Here is a 15,367-nt window from a genome sequence, read left to right as displayed (position 1 = left end):
AAAGGTCTGTTTAGATGTGCCGATGATGCACAGAATGGACAAGGTTCCAAATTCAGGGATTAAGAGAGTTTGTATAATAATAAACTCTGCAGAGTTCTGACTTTCCATATATTTATTTATTTATTTTGCTTTTGGGCAGAATTGTGGCTCTGGAACACTTGCAATATTCATTTGCACTTTATTAGAAACCATGAAATATGCAGCATCTATCAAATTTGAAAACTCTGCATTTAAGCAAATCACCTGGCATTTCCAGCATTCTGATAAGAGGGGTTAGGCGTGCATGTGAGTGTTGTAGAGGGTGGAATGAAAGGATACTTACAGAGGATGGAGAGCAGAACCAGGCCGAGCAATAGCAAGAGGTTTGTTTGGATGGAGCCGGCACGGCTGCAGTCCATTCTGTTCTTCTTACAGGTGCACACTTGAACTTTCAGTTCTGTGTTGTTGGATATTGGAGGCACGCCAGAATCGGTCAGAACCAGCGGCAGGTTGTAGTTAGCCTTTTTCAGACTGTGCAGCAACATGATCTGGGAGTGAGTGTCTGAAAAACATCAGAAAAAAACTTCTGGTTGCTTTACATGTCAGTCAGAGAGTATCTTCAACTCTATACAATCCTTATAAACCCCTCGACCTCAAATCACCTCACCAGTCCTCTCTTATTCTGTCTCTCTCTCAGTATCACAGCATCTGCCACTGATTCTCTTCTCAAACAGCTGACAGAAGTCTGGAGATTCACATGCCTTTCTATATTTGAGTGTGTGCTCTCAGGAGATGGGTAATCGAGAGTCTGCTAAGATAAACCCCAAATACACTCAGCTATTCGGTCAGCGTGATATCTAATGATACACTGCATTGAAAGGTTCTTTGGGGAACTCAAAGTTGCTCTTCTGTGGAATCAATGTGAAAACCCCCTTTTAAGGCTTTTTAGGGATGCCAATATTCAGTAATTTTCATGATTGAATGTCATGATCAGTAAATTTTGCCCAAATTTCTAAGCTGTTTTAGAGTGACACTCCATTACTAATTATTTTTTATGAATTTTCATGATTGATTGCCATTACAATTAACGACCAATTAAATGCGCACAATGTTTGCAGTTTAAGTAATTAATTTATAGAGAATTCTAATAATGTATGCATGTATATGCAGTATTTACATCACCTAATCACATTTTTACTAAATGCGCTTGTGCTGAAATTGATTAATCAACAATAAATCAATTAAGCTTAATTATATTACGGTAAACTTTTCCTTTAGTGAAAGCACCTTTTGTATTTCCTCAAACCGGCCCTAGAAATAGCCGGCATGTGTTTAACCGTGGGTCAGTGCCTGTCTCTGTCCCATTTGAGAATTAGCTTACCATTGATCCTGGAGATTTTCCATGTTTTCTCCAGTCCTGGCTGTTTGCCAAGTTCGATCTTGAAAGGATCTGTATTAGGATGAATGTCCTTGTCTCGTCCCCCGATCACCACCACATTCATGTCTTTAGCGTCCTCGCACACGCGGGCCACGGAGGGGAAGACGTAGGGAGCGTTGTCATTCTCGTCCTCCAGAGTGATTATCAGCTTACCCGTGCCCGAGGCGGGTGGACTTCCTAGTGAGACATCAGGCAGAGTTAAAAAGAATAAAGTAGGGCAGGACCAGCAGTTTTAGTATTGCAGTATCTAGATATTTTGAATTTATTTTTCATTTGAGTAATTTTGTTAATTGCTATTGTCATTTTTATCAGTGTTTGTAGCATGCCTATTTAGTTTTCATTTACTTTTATTTTAGTTTTAGCAATTAGTACTTCAACTTTAGTTTATTTTGTTTCAAATTTTCAGAAATTTTAATAGTTTTAGTTAAAAAAAAATAAATAAAAAATAAATATAAACTTGCATCTCTTTAAACTTTAATCTCACATTTACTTTTCTATAGTTTACTGTAAAAAAGGAAACAAGCTTCCATAAAGATCAGCAGAGAGTATTAAGAAAGTAAATTGGACACTTTTGATTTTCACAATCACATGAAAGTCCTTTGGCAGACTAAAGCTTTCTGGCTCTATAGGCCAAATCAATAGCTGTCTTTTGAATGCACAGGAGGATTGTGCTTAACACTCATTGGTGCGCTCAAAGCACCAGCATCTCACACCGACTGACTGTTACTGTAAAGCAAAGTGGGTTAAAGACTTCTTACAACCAGAGCCACAAGCAAAAAAAGGTCAGACTGGATGCATCAGAAACACAGACAACAGCAATCAATGTCTATACAGAAAAAAAACAACAACCGCAAATCAAAACATTCAGTCTTTGACTTGGAGTAACAACAATTATCTCGCCTCACTTTGTATCAGATTGCACTTTATTGAATATTGCACAGACAAAAAATACATTATTCAAGGCTTTTGGAATATTCTGTTTCTAGGAGATTAGCAGTTATTGCAGGACTGCATAATTATAAACAGCCCTGGAGGTCACTCGCAATTAACATCCGATGACAGGATCAGTAATTACAGAATGATTTTGTCCTCGTACTGCCAGGAACGCTCAGGCCTCAAAGGGAAGAAGAAAAGGCACGGTGTCAAAACATTGGAGCAAGTAATGTCTCAGTAGAAAAAGAAATCAGGTTTGTTCCAAGCGTTTAGAGGTAGAACAATGATGTCCTTGCCATGTTTTATTGATTTTCTGTTCAAAAAGATTGTCAACTATGTAACAAGCCATTTCACAATATGAAAAATAATGCGTGTCCATGGACAAAAGCAAGCTGTCTCGCCTAACACCATTAAAGCAGCAGACTTCTCAGTATGCTTCACAGAAGTAAACATGTCCTGCCATGAGCGATAACAGCTATCTGATTTATAAATCATGAACTCTTAAAAAATTTAGATGTGGCTTGTGTGTGCATTAGTAAATAGTCCATTGCTTCGGTTTCAACACCAATGAGCAAACCTGCGACTGAAATACGCCAAAGGTCAAGGCAAGTATTACATAAATACAGCTGTTTTGGTATATGGTAGTGACTGAATATAGATTAGGTTTCTGCTCATAACAACAGCTATTAACCGCTTTCTGACCCAAACAACAAGATCAGATAAAAATCCCAGAAGCGACTCTAGAATATTCAAGGGGGATTTAGGGGGGCTCGGACACCTAGCAGAGCATGAGCTGATGTGATTCGGAGTAATATTTCAGTCCTTAAAGGAACAGTTCACCCAAAATTGACTGAAAATGTACTCACCCTCAGGTCATCCAAGATGTAGATGAGTTTGTTTCTTCATCGGAACAGTTTTGGAGAAATTTAGCAAATTTTACCTCTGCAGTGAATGGGTGCCGTCAGAATGAAAGTCCAAATAGCTGATAAAACATCACAATAATCCACAAGTAATCCATGCAACTCCAGTCCATCAGTTAACATATTGAGAAGTAAAAAACAGTGTTTGTATGAAACAAATACATCATTAAGGCATTTCAACCTGATTATGGCCAAAATACCAGTCTATAATCCATAATAATGCTTCCTCCATTGAAAAATTCTATCCCTTGTTGTCCTCTCAAATCAAAATCAACAGACATATTTGTTTAGAACCATTTTGGAACATTTTCGTTTGTAAATGGTGCTTGATCTGTGCATATATTTCTCTCCCGATTCAGACAAGACGACATTTTCACTGGAGAAAGCAATATTATGAATAGAGGACTCGCATTTTAGCCGGAAGCAACTGTTTGAATTTAAAAAACAAAACAAAAAAAAAAACTCTTAATTATGGATTTGCTTCTTACAAACACACAGCTTTTCACTTGACAAGATGTTAATTGATGGACTGGAGTTGTATGGAGCACTTGTTGATTATTATCAGCTGTTTGGATTCTCATTCTGACGGCACCCATTCACTGCAGAGGACCCAATGGCAAGCAAGTGATGTAATGCTAAATTTCTCCAAATCTGTTCCAATGAAGAAACTAATTAATCTACATATTGGTTGACCTGAGGGTGATAAAATTTTCAGTACGTGTACATTTTTGGGTGAACTATTCCTTTAAGTGCAAGAGGTCGGCAGTTAAAGTCTTTCTTGTCAACTTTTTATAAATAAACATGAAAATAGCCTCTGTTTGTCAGTAGATCAGTAACTATGAAGTATCTGGTAGCATGTTATTGTGTTATTTCACTGGCACGGAGAGTGTTCGGTTGAGAGATCACGTCTGTGACGAATATAGACACTAAAAAGGCCTTTGGATGTATTCATATTTAATGTACCACACCGCTACATACTCAAGTGAGGTTTATACATAAATGAAAATGTAATAAAGTTAATATTAAGATATTACATGAACACACTATAGCTTATATTAATATATTGTGTCTCTCGCATTTTGACTGATATCAGACATGCATCTGAATCTAAACAGAAGATGAAAAGCAAACACTTCCAACCTTTCTGAAATTAGCAATATTCCAGCAGCAATATGAAACTTCATTATGATTAGTTTTGGTTTGGTGAATACAAACATTCCACATATTGCTACTGACCTCCAAATATCTTTTGAAATGCATTTGTTTTCTCCCCAAAGACTATGAAAATATTTTAACTTTGCACAAGGGAATTACTGTGCATATTGAGACAAATTTGTCTTTATTTATTTATTTAAATTATGTCTATTTACTTTTTAAAAATGCGTTAAGTTTTTTTCTTTCCTTAAAATAAATGCTACTTGGTTTGACCTAATGCAATTACATTCATACATTTTTTAATGTAAGCATAACATTTATGAATCTACCATATATTTATATTTATTTTTTATCAAATTAAAGCCTTGTGTCACATCAAATTCAACAATGTTTTATGTCCCCACTATATAATAATAATAATAATAATAATAATAATAGTTAATGAATAATAATGAATGCATAAATCAGTCAATAAATAAATAAACACACAATGAAAAATATACTAATTAATAATAATAATAATAATAATAAATTCATGAATGCATAAATCAGTCAATAAATAAATAAACAAATAATGAAAAATATACTAATTAATAATAATAATAATAATATGGTAAGGACTAACTACATTAGAAAGAAAGAAAGAAAGAAAGAAAGAAAGAAAGAAAGAAATGGATATTAAATAACTTGTCCAAGAACTTCATTACTCAATACATGAACTCTCTATAATACAACTGCAAATGCTATCTCTCTAACTGTTCAGTACATTTTCAGCAAAGCAAAAATTAAAATAAACTTATACATCGCCTAAGCAAGCAAATCTCATCAGCCAGGCTTTATGAAGCTCTTCTGTGTGTGCTGTGGGACTGAGAGAAGACATATACGCATGAGGGAATGCAAATCCTCCCCATTTACACATGGCTGCTGTACGTGGTTAGAAAGCATTAAAGTTGTTTGTCTTCACTAAGAAAAAAAAGCCACATTCCCTCGCTCGATCGCTCCATAGTCTTTACCATCTTCATCAGCATCATCATCATAATTATCTTCGGCAGTGCTAAAAGCTACCTCATCGTCTAACTCACATTGAAGGCCTATTACACACGTTTAGATGCACGGTAAAGTGTTCTAGAAATGAGCAGCAGCCCTTCATGTTGCAGTTTATCACTTAATAACTTTCATTTTAGAAACCGACGACCCCTGTAACATTGGTATTGATTAAGGTAAACGTGAGCGGAAATATACAGCAGACTTCATGAATAGCTGAGTACACACCGCTTTGTTTAACAAGCAGCATTGTCATAAAATATATTCATGAGACACGGATAAGAAAGGGTTGTTTGCATAAATATGTCTATTACATATGCAGCATGTAATGGAACTGGATGTTTCAGATGCTGTCTTTTTTCCCTTCCATAATGAGAGTGATTTATTTTCTCCTTTGTTATGGTGCGCTGATATATATATATATATATATATATATAGGCTCACATCTTTTCTGACTTTGCTGAGATCCAATTCCCTCTTCTCTAAACTTCTTTCTAATGCATCACTAAACATTGGTGATATGGAAAGGATAGACAGTTTTTCAGCCTCACAGCTGTTCGTGAGCAGATTTGCAATCAGATGCAAAACTGTCCTTTGTCTTTTCCCTCTGCATTAAAAAAATAAATTTAAATTTTTTATGGCCGTGAACACTCTTCCTGTTTTATGGCCAGCTAAAACACAGCTTGCACACTGTAAATAGCCTACATTTTACATACTGCAAAAGTCTTAGTGGATGTTTTTTAATTTTAAATTATTTTTTTTACAAAAACCATATCTAAACCTTTTTTTCCTTTGTGTAACAGTAGAACGCTTTTGGAAAGGTTTTGCAATATCTTATTTATTTTTGCTACTTCTCCAAAGTTTATAACGTCACATTTTTAGCCTTATGAAAATATGAAAATCCAACCAAAAAATATGAACAGTACCACTATAAAATTAGTAAAACTAATTTAAATGGTTAAATCTAAATAAAAAAGTATGCATGCCCCACATTGTGGTGTTATTTCTACCAAAGCAAATTATGAATGTTCCACATTTTGGGTGTTATTTCTACCAAAACAAACAATTTTGCTCCCAATGTGTAATATATTTTTAAGTGAATGTACTTGGTTACCCAGGAGACAACATAAGAGCTTGAGATGAAACATGAGTCGTGATGAGTAAAGAAAATGAAAAATCAAGGTAAACATCAAGTTAGCAGGTTATTTTTATAGTGTGCCATTTACAGTCAAACTATTCAAAAAGTGTGAAAAATATAATTACATTTTGCCTTAGCAAATCAATGAAGTCAGAAAAAGTTTTAAAAAGTTAGAAAAATGTTTAGAATACACAAAACAACTTGAAATAGGGTGGAAATGACACTATGGTGAAAATGTTTATAACAACGTCAGCATTCTACTGTGATGCCAACATAAACTGCTGGACATTGTTAGTGGACAAATAAATAAAAATTGTGAAAAACAGTGAGCACACAGGGGGAAAAAAACATCCTTGTAAAGGAGAAGTTTGAGTTATGTGTCAAGAAATTATGCCGTTGGTTGCATTAATGATTTTTTGACAGTACAGGACTCTATCTCATCCCCTCAGACTCCAAAGACAGACCCTTGGTTCAGTGAGTTTCTTTATTTTGGCACTGACCCACTTGCCCATAGCGTCTGTTCCACCTGATGCTGCCCTGGAAGGCGGACCAATTGACTACAGCAGCTTGGGCTAATAGCAAGTGTTTCTCTGTCTGTATCGCTCTCTGTTACTGTCTGTTCACAGTCTCTCCAGAAACAAACGCCATTTCCTATAACAGATCCTATTTAAAATTAATAAATATAAAAAAATATATATAATAAAATAATAAATGAAATAAAGTACTACTACTAATAAAATTGTTTTCTCTCTTTCTCTACTTTTCTGCATTACACTTTTGCTCTAGTTAGCTCAAGCAAATTTAGCTTATGCTTGGCATTGTGCACAACAAACATTGTTGACAAAGTTCTATTACGCACAGAAATCAGAAAAAAAAATTAACTCTTAAATGTGTGTAAACAAATTTTAGTTCTTTCGAAAAGAAACTAGAAGAAGAAAAAAAAAAAATCACAGATTTGCATTTATACATTTATTTAGACTTTTTATGTAAAGCATTCCAGCACACAAAGTATACATTTTATAATTTCCTGCACTCCCTGGACACCAATGACCTTTGGCTGTGCTATTGCCACGCTCTACAGACATTTCTACCCAACTGCAGTAACAATCTGTATCAGGTGGCGGCTCACTTGAGCTCCACTTTCTCCCACTGGAAGTGCATTTCAGTTAAACTCTGCTCAACTTTGCCGCATCGCCTACAGGCACTTTTGCACACTGCGTCTCAAATCACCAGCTCTCATTGAAAATGAATGATTTCCGGTTGAACTATTCCGGAATGAACGGTTGAACTATTAGAGAAATGGGCTAAACAGCTAACAATTCTTAGAAAAATCTTTAAAAAAAGAAACAATAAAGACAGAGTTGAGCTCAAGGATGTGAATGGGATGTAATTAGGAGGGTGTCTGAGTCAGAATGGAAGGCACAGTGGGGGTGTGGAGTGTGTGGTGCTCACTGCAGTGGTCACACAGGACTCGAGCAGATGGCTCTTTTCTCACTCTGCTTTGGCATGCTGAGATTTTATCGCTTCAGTGCAAAGACCTATAGGAATAAAACCACTTATACAAGCGTACTGTAACAGCACATTAACTTGCGAATTTCTTACAAAAAAAAAAAGAAAGAAGCATACTAAGCTTGTTCAATTCATCAATGCTCTTAAATGTTCTATTTTTAGATGTGGAAAGGCCACAAAAAGTTTTTAAACATTCATGAAAAATTTGGAAGTCACATTAAGAACGTCATTGCATTGGATACGAAATGAATGACAAATGATGCTACAGCGTTTCTCAAAAATAACTTCACTAACTGGTCCCAAGGTACTTTTTAGTGGAACATCACATTAACTATGGACTATTGTAATAACATTTGCCAACCACAAAATGTCACAGTTGATTTATATATTCATATACTATTGTTCAAAAGTAGATTTTATTTTCTTTGAGGAGGGGAAAAAACTTTTCTTTCTTTCTGTTTACCAAGGCTGCATTTATTTGATCATAAACCAGGCAAAACAGTAATTTTGTGAAATATTATTGTAATTTTAATCGTTTATATATAAATTTAATTCTATTTTTCATTAATTTGATATTTTTATAAATTTAAAATGTAATTATTCCTTTGATGACAAGGTTGAATTTTCCGCAGCCATTACTCCAGTCTTCAGTCTCACATTAACCTTCAGAAATTATTCTAATACGCTGATTTGGTCAATATTGATCACAGAAAACTGTTCGTGATGAATATTTTTGTGGAAAACATGATTAATTTGTCTAGGATTCTTGATATTGAAATCTTTTGTAACATTATACCTCAAACTTTTGAACAATATGTGTGTGTGTGTGTGTGTGTGTAAAACAGTATGCTTGTGCTATTTATTTAAAATAAAAGTTATGAAAAGGTGATGTGAGAACAATAAAATCAACAACCTCACAAGGGAGGTTATATTCAAACGGCTTATGAATACTGCACAATTTTACAGAGTAATAACTTATTGAAAAACAATTAACATGACCTGCACTAAATCTTCGAAAGAGGAATCTGACATGCTCCCCATCCAGCAACCTCTGATTTCTCAATCTGCCGTAGAGGGACTGTAGAGAAACAATCCAACACACGACCACATATAGCCGTCGACACTCCGTCAACTTAACAAGGGAGAAAATTGATCTGCAATTAAAGTCAGGCCCTCTTGCTTCACGGGAAGCTCAGCTGGAACCTGACAATGAAGAGCCGATTAAACCTGCATGTCCCTCTAGAACAAAAGCTTCTGGTTAGCCTCATGGGTTCCTTTTAATGAGTAACTTGGAATGAAGGAACTCTCTAACTCTGCTTTGACAATGCCTATACCATCCTTTCATCAGTATATAGTATTGAATCAGGGCCTGACATCGTTCTTTACATCAAAGTCCACTTTTGTACGAAGAGAGTATACGTGATTAAGTTCTATTTCCCTCTTGAAAGCCACACAAGTGGTCGTGGCAGGAGTTGCGTTATTAAAGATACAAATTTTCTCCCATCGGCACTTCAGACTTCAAAGTCCGGAGACAAAAAAAGATTCTCTAGTGTCTGCAGAAACCAATCAGTGTCAATTTAGCCCAGCAGACAGGGATAATAATTTGAGAGTGTGCGGCATGTTTTCCTGTATCTTATTAGCTTGGTAAAGCAACCAACCAAAGCACTTCTTCTCCACAAGCCCTAAACAATATTCAACAGGTAACACCTACATGTTTCTCTCCACAGTAAAAGCACCTCTTCAATCTCAAAGAGCATTTCTTAACACAGAAGTTCACAGAAGTCGAGCCTCCTTTTATCTTATAGCCCTTGAGAGCCAGAGGAGGTGGAAAGATGGACTTGTTTTGACTTTTAAGAGAGAGCAGAGTGAGAAGCAAGAGAAAACCAAAGCTGTGGATGGTAAGAACCATGATATCTTTGGCTTTCTGGGTAGATCTCATTACGACGTCATTATCCTGGCTGGAGAAATGGATAGAGCTCTTGTGGCCCCTTGTGCCCCTTTAAAAATCCTAATTCTACTTCAAAGTACAGTGCCTGAGAGGATCTGCAGGGAATGAAACACCTCTCCGCTGACATCTGCCCCTCACTTGGAGCTGTCCTCTAAAAGAAAAGTGTCTAAATTGGAGAGCACCAATTATGGACAAGATAGTGGTAATACTTGGTAATATTATTAGAAAATACGGGATTAGTTTCCACTGTTATGCTGATGATACTCAACTATATATCTCAACAAGACCAGATGAAACTTCTAAATTATCTAAGCTAACAGAGTGTGTTAAAAATGTAAAAGATTGGATGACCAATAATTTTCTCCTATTAAATTCGGATAAGACAGAGATATTACTTATTAGACCAAAAGACAGTACACAGAATCTCATGGACTACAATTTGCAACTAGACGAATGTACGGTTACTTCCTCTACAGTCAAAAATCTGGGTGTTACATTAGACAGCAACTTGTCTTTTGAAAATCATATTTCCCCATGTTACAAAAACAGCATTACGAAACATGTTACCACGTCTTTAATTGATTTTTCCGTACATTTCTGCCATATGTACATTAACTGACAGTCACCACTGATAAGCTACCACTAAATATTGTAGAAACTTAATTTGCTGTAAAGTTGCTTTGCAATGATTTGTATCGTGAAAAGTGCTGTACAAATAAACTTGAATTGAAATTGAATTGAATTGAATAGTGCCACAGGCAAACACATTTGCAGACTGTTGCTCTGAGACTGGTAAAGGAAAAAAATATCTAAAAATGAAACTTTGAACAATTCAAAGAAAAAAAAAAAAAGAATCACTACAAACATTTGTTTATTTAAATGCCACTGCAGTCACAAGATGCTCACCACATTCACAAAGCATTCCTATTATAACTGAGAATAGATTATTATAAAATCCTTAGACTCAAATAGATAGATAAAATATGCATATTTCCTAAAAGAATGTTCTTGTCTTTTCTTCTTCTTATAATAGATCTTAAGACAAAATCTTTAAAAAAGTTTTTGGGCTGTTTTTAAATATTAAGCATTAAAAAAAGATCAAATGTGCAACATAATACACACAACTACCAACATATTTTGTTCTATAATGCTTGTTTCTTTTCTTTTCCTGTGTGTTAACCAAATGATTTTCAGAAAGCAAATTCTTCAATGACAAATAATGATCTTAACGTCATACTCAAACAAACAAACAAACAAACAAACAAATAAATAAATATTTTGATGCATTACTGATATTTTATTCTTAAGAAAATAAGTTGATGTTAAGAAAATATTTGAGAAACTGGAGAAGTTTTTTATTTATTTATTTATTTTTTCAAAAAATGCACATTCTTATAAACTTCTTAGGGATAGTTCATCCACATATGAACATTTACTCACCCTCAAGTTGTTACAAACCTGTATGAGTTTCTATCTTCTGCTGAACACAAAAGATGATATTTTGAAAAATGTGGGTCACCAAAGAGTTGCTGGTCTCAATTGACTTCCAAAGTATGTAAAACACACTATGGAATTCAATGGAGACCAGAAACTATTTGGTGACTGTTACGACCCAAAACTTGTTTGATTTGTCTAGGAATATTAAGGGAAGGTAACATTCATAAACCTCTATAATAACATTTAGTATAGATCTTAATAGTGCATATCAAACGGTGGGCAAGTCATGAAGAGGAGAACGCTACAAGTTCAAACAGAGAATTCAACCCCAACCAATACACCAAGAAATATAGGCTTTAAATTCATCCAAAAGGGAAACGTATATATATATTTCCAGTTAACAATAAACAAAAAGAAAAAGACTTGAAGATTAACAAACTCACCAAATGAAGTAATGAAGAGAGCACGAGTGTTGCCAAATCAAAGAACAAATTAAAACAAAATTCTTCTAACTAAAGAATTTAAATCTAACCTAGAATAATCAAACTAAATTCAAAACAACATCTTCAGCGTGCTACTTGCACGTTCTAACTTAACTACTCTAACTACTAAACCAAAACTTACAGCGGGTGGCAACACTCCTAAACTAATGAACTAATACATCAAAATAATCCCTCTAAGAACTTTCTTAACTTTTTTTACTTAAGATTTTCATTAATCAGGCCCTTGATGAACGATTGTCCAATTCCAATACACTGGCTTCAACAATATTAACAATTTTACATTAGATTAGCAAGGACTAAACAACAATCTCCGCACAAAACTAGGGCAGGTGTTGAGGCCGAATAGTAGAAAACATCATGTTATCCAAACAAGTGCCCTGGAGCTAGATTGGTAGCACTGGAGCGATGAATGCAGTTCCTCCCTCTACAATGTGGATGTTCAAATGTCTCAGAGGCATATGCTAATGCTCCAAGCAAACTTCTCATGCATACATAAAGAGCCTTTTTTATATTGTGCAGCAACATTCCTGATAATACATTGCCTGCACCTAAATGACAAGTGCACATCAGCAGTTGAGTATTTAAATGAAATGCAAAGACGTGGGCAACTGTGACATAACATGAAAGCACAGCATGTGACAACCGCATGCTGTTTCGTAGAAGAGTGGTGTTGAGCTATCTGATGGTGTTTATGTTTCCAGGTGAAATTTAATGATATTGTATATCTAGGGGCAGGAAGATGTGCCCTACATAGGATACTTCTTCAATAAGGCACATTCTTCATGTGAAGGAGGGAGCAAAATCACTGAATAAGCAGCAAGTTGAGAAGGAAATGTAATTTTAGCCTTATGCCAGAATATAAATCTTATATAGTTCTGTTCATAAGTTTACAAACCCCAGAATCTGTAAAATATTTGGAAAAATAAGAATCATACAATTTGCATTTTTAAGTACTCCCTGATGCAATTCAAATATTTCCTATTACTATCAATATCTATCTATCTATCTATCTATCTATCCATCCATCCATCCATCCATCCATCCCTCCATCCCAGAAGGACACATTAAATTGATTAAAAGTGACAGTAAAGGCATTTATAATGTTACAAGATATGTATATTTCAAATAAATGCTGTTCTTATGAACTTTCGAATTAAAGAATCCTGAAATTTCTACCAAAAATTAAATAAAAAATTAAGCAGCAAAAACTGATAATAATACCATTAATAATATCTGAGTGAATACCAATAATAATTGAGCACCACATTAGCATATTCAAATTATTTCTGAAGGATCATGTGACACTAAAGACCAGAGTAATGGCTGATGAAAATTTGTCTTTATGGTCACGGTAATAAATTACATTCTAAAAAATATTCGAATAAAAACATTTAAATTGTGTAAAAAAACAACAAAAGAAAAACCATAATATTACTGTTTAACTATTTTTAATCAAATAAATGCAGCCTTAGTGAGCATCTTTCAAAAAACATTTTATTAAAAAATTATATATAGGTTCATTTGTCTAAACATCTTACAGACTCTGCAAGGGCTGTATGAACATAAGAAAAGAGTAATATGAACACAAGTTTATGCAGCTAACCAAACTTCCATAGGAAACAGGACATAAACATGGGCGGATTGCACGCACACGCACACACGCACGCACACACACACACACACACACACACACACACCCTGAAGAGTGATGGAATGGGTGAACATCTGCTGGCACAGTGGGGAATGAAGGAACAAGAAACTTTCCCTGTGTCTCACACCGAAACAACTGATTAGGCCCTCTAAACGACGGACCCTCTGCCAATGTTGAAATAGTGCAGTCCCTCCATCTCCACGCTTCTGAGCCGAGCTCCAGCAGGTGTTGTAAGGACTTGAATCATTAACCTCAGGCTGACAGACAAGACTGAGCCCACCAGGCTCAGAAAAGTATTTCACTTCAGCAGCTCCCCACCACTCCAGTGAGTCTGCAACTTCACACACTGGGAGCTGCAAAATGGATCCATTTATTTCAACTGCAGGTTAGAGGTTGGTAAGACTGATTTTTCCATACTTCTACCACAGTATTTTAGTCTATGTTCTGGACTTAAAAGGATTTTCTTCCCACACACTCTAAGCACCATTCCTGCAATCCCACATTATTAGAGCTTTCATATTTTCTCAATAATGTCAAAATAAGAAAAAATAATGGTATATAGGCCTTTTGTGTGTGTGTGTGTGTGTGTGTGTGTGTATCATAAAATCATCATCCACCTTAAACAATAAAAATACATTCTGCATATGTGCTTTACAGAAGAAAAATAAATTAATAAAGGGTTGGAATGATATCAGCAGAGAAAATGATCTTAGTAATTTGAGTGATCTATTCTTTTAATGCAGCCATATGTGTAAACACACAAGGGTAGAAAACAGTTTACAAGCACACAAACTATCAACTCTCCACCCAGTCTTATCTACAATCTGTTCAGCATCTTCTCATTTTCCCTCTCCCTTCTATCATTCTTGTTCAATCAGCGCTCTCACCTTCTCTGTGGTCAGCGGTCAGACAGAGAGAGAGAGAGGTAACACTCATCTGAGCCCTTGAAATAAAGACATGGGACTCCAGTCTAGATCGATAGCCTGTTAGTGACCACTGTGACTTTCATGTCATGCAATCATCGGACAGATTGTCAAGGAATAGGGAGTCTGTGATAGACTAGATCTGCCTGGGATACCAGGGAAACACGGGCGGTGTGAAATTCAGCACTGTATACACACATCCGTACAGCCACACAAAAGGAGGAAAGCATAATGTTAGCACCGTGTTTGAAGCGCTGATACAAAGCCTCACCGCATAATATATATCAAAGACAAATATTAGACTGAGAGATTTGCTTCAACTGACATGAGTTTCTGAAAGACAAGCTTTTCTATTGACTTAAATTAACTCTGAGAAATTGAAAGGAATTGATAGTTCGTCCAAAAAAAATTTTTTTTTTCATCATTTACTCACTCACTTCTGAACATGTATGTCTTTTCATCATGTGAAATACAAAAGGTTAATTTTTGAAGAAAAACCATGGTCACTATTTTAAATATAGTGAAAGTGAATGAAGACTTGTGGGTCGAATCTCTAACATAACAATAAAAGCAGCATAGAAGTATCATAAAAGTGGTCCAAAAGTCTTGTGTGTTCTATTCAAGGTCTTCTAAAGCCATACAATAACTTTGGAGAATTTTAAGTCATGATTTAGTGATTATCTTCGTCTCATTGAGTTGAACTCAAAAACTAAATAATTTAGACTGGTTTTCTGAACTGGATCAAATGTAGTGTTGTAGTCCAAGACATATTTTCATGGTCTCAACTAC

General features: G+C 35.3%; 1 protein-coding gene across 1 annotated transcript in view; it reads right to left on the bottom strand.

The window, feature by feature from the left end:
• Window positions 1–239: 239 nt before the first annotated feature.
• The window catches only part of LOC107722459 (cadherin-13-like), a 313,349-nt gene continuing 298,221 nt past the window's right edge, over window positions 240–15,367 (bottom strand). The window contains exons 14-15 of the mRNA XM_016530814.1: window positions 1,361–1,594; window positions 240–541 (exon numbers count right to left, since the gene is read on the bottom strand). Of these exons, the coding sequence (XP_016386300.1) occupies window positions 240–541; window positions 1,361–1,594 (536 nt within the window). The remainder of the gene's footprint in view (window positions 542–1,360; window positions 1,595–15,367) is intronic.

This window comes from Sinocyclocheilus rhinocerous, unplaced genomic scaffold (genome assembly GCF_001515625.1).
Source record: "Sinocyclocheilus rhinocerous isolate Xijiao unplaced genomic scaffold, SAMN03320098_v1.1 scaffold604, whole genome shotgun sequence".
In the NCBI taxonomy this organism is placed as follows: domain Eukaryota; kingdom Metazoa; phylum Chordata; class Actinopteri; order Cypriniformes; family Cyprinidae; genus Sinocyclocheilus; species Sinocyclocheilus rhinocerous.
Note: the sequence above shows the minus strand (reverse complement) of the source record. Positions and strands in the feature narration are given on the sequence as shown.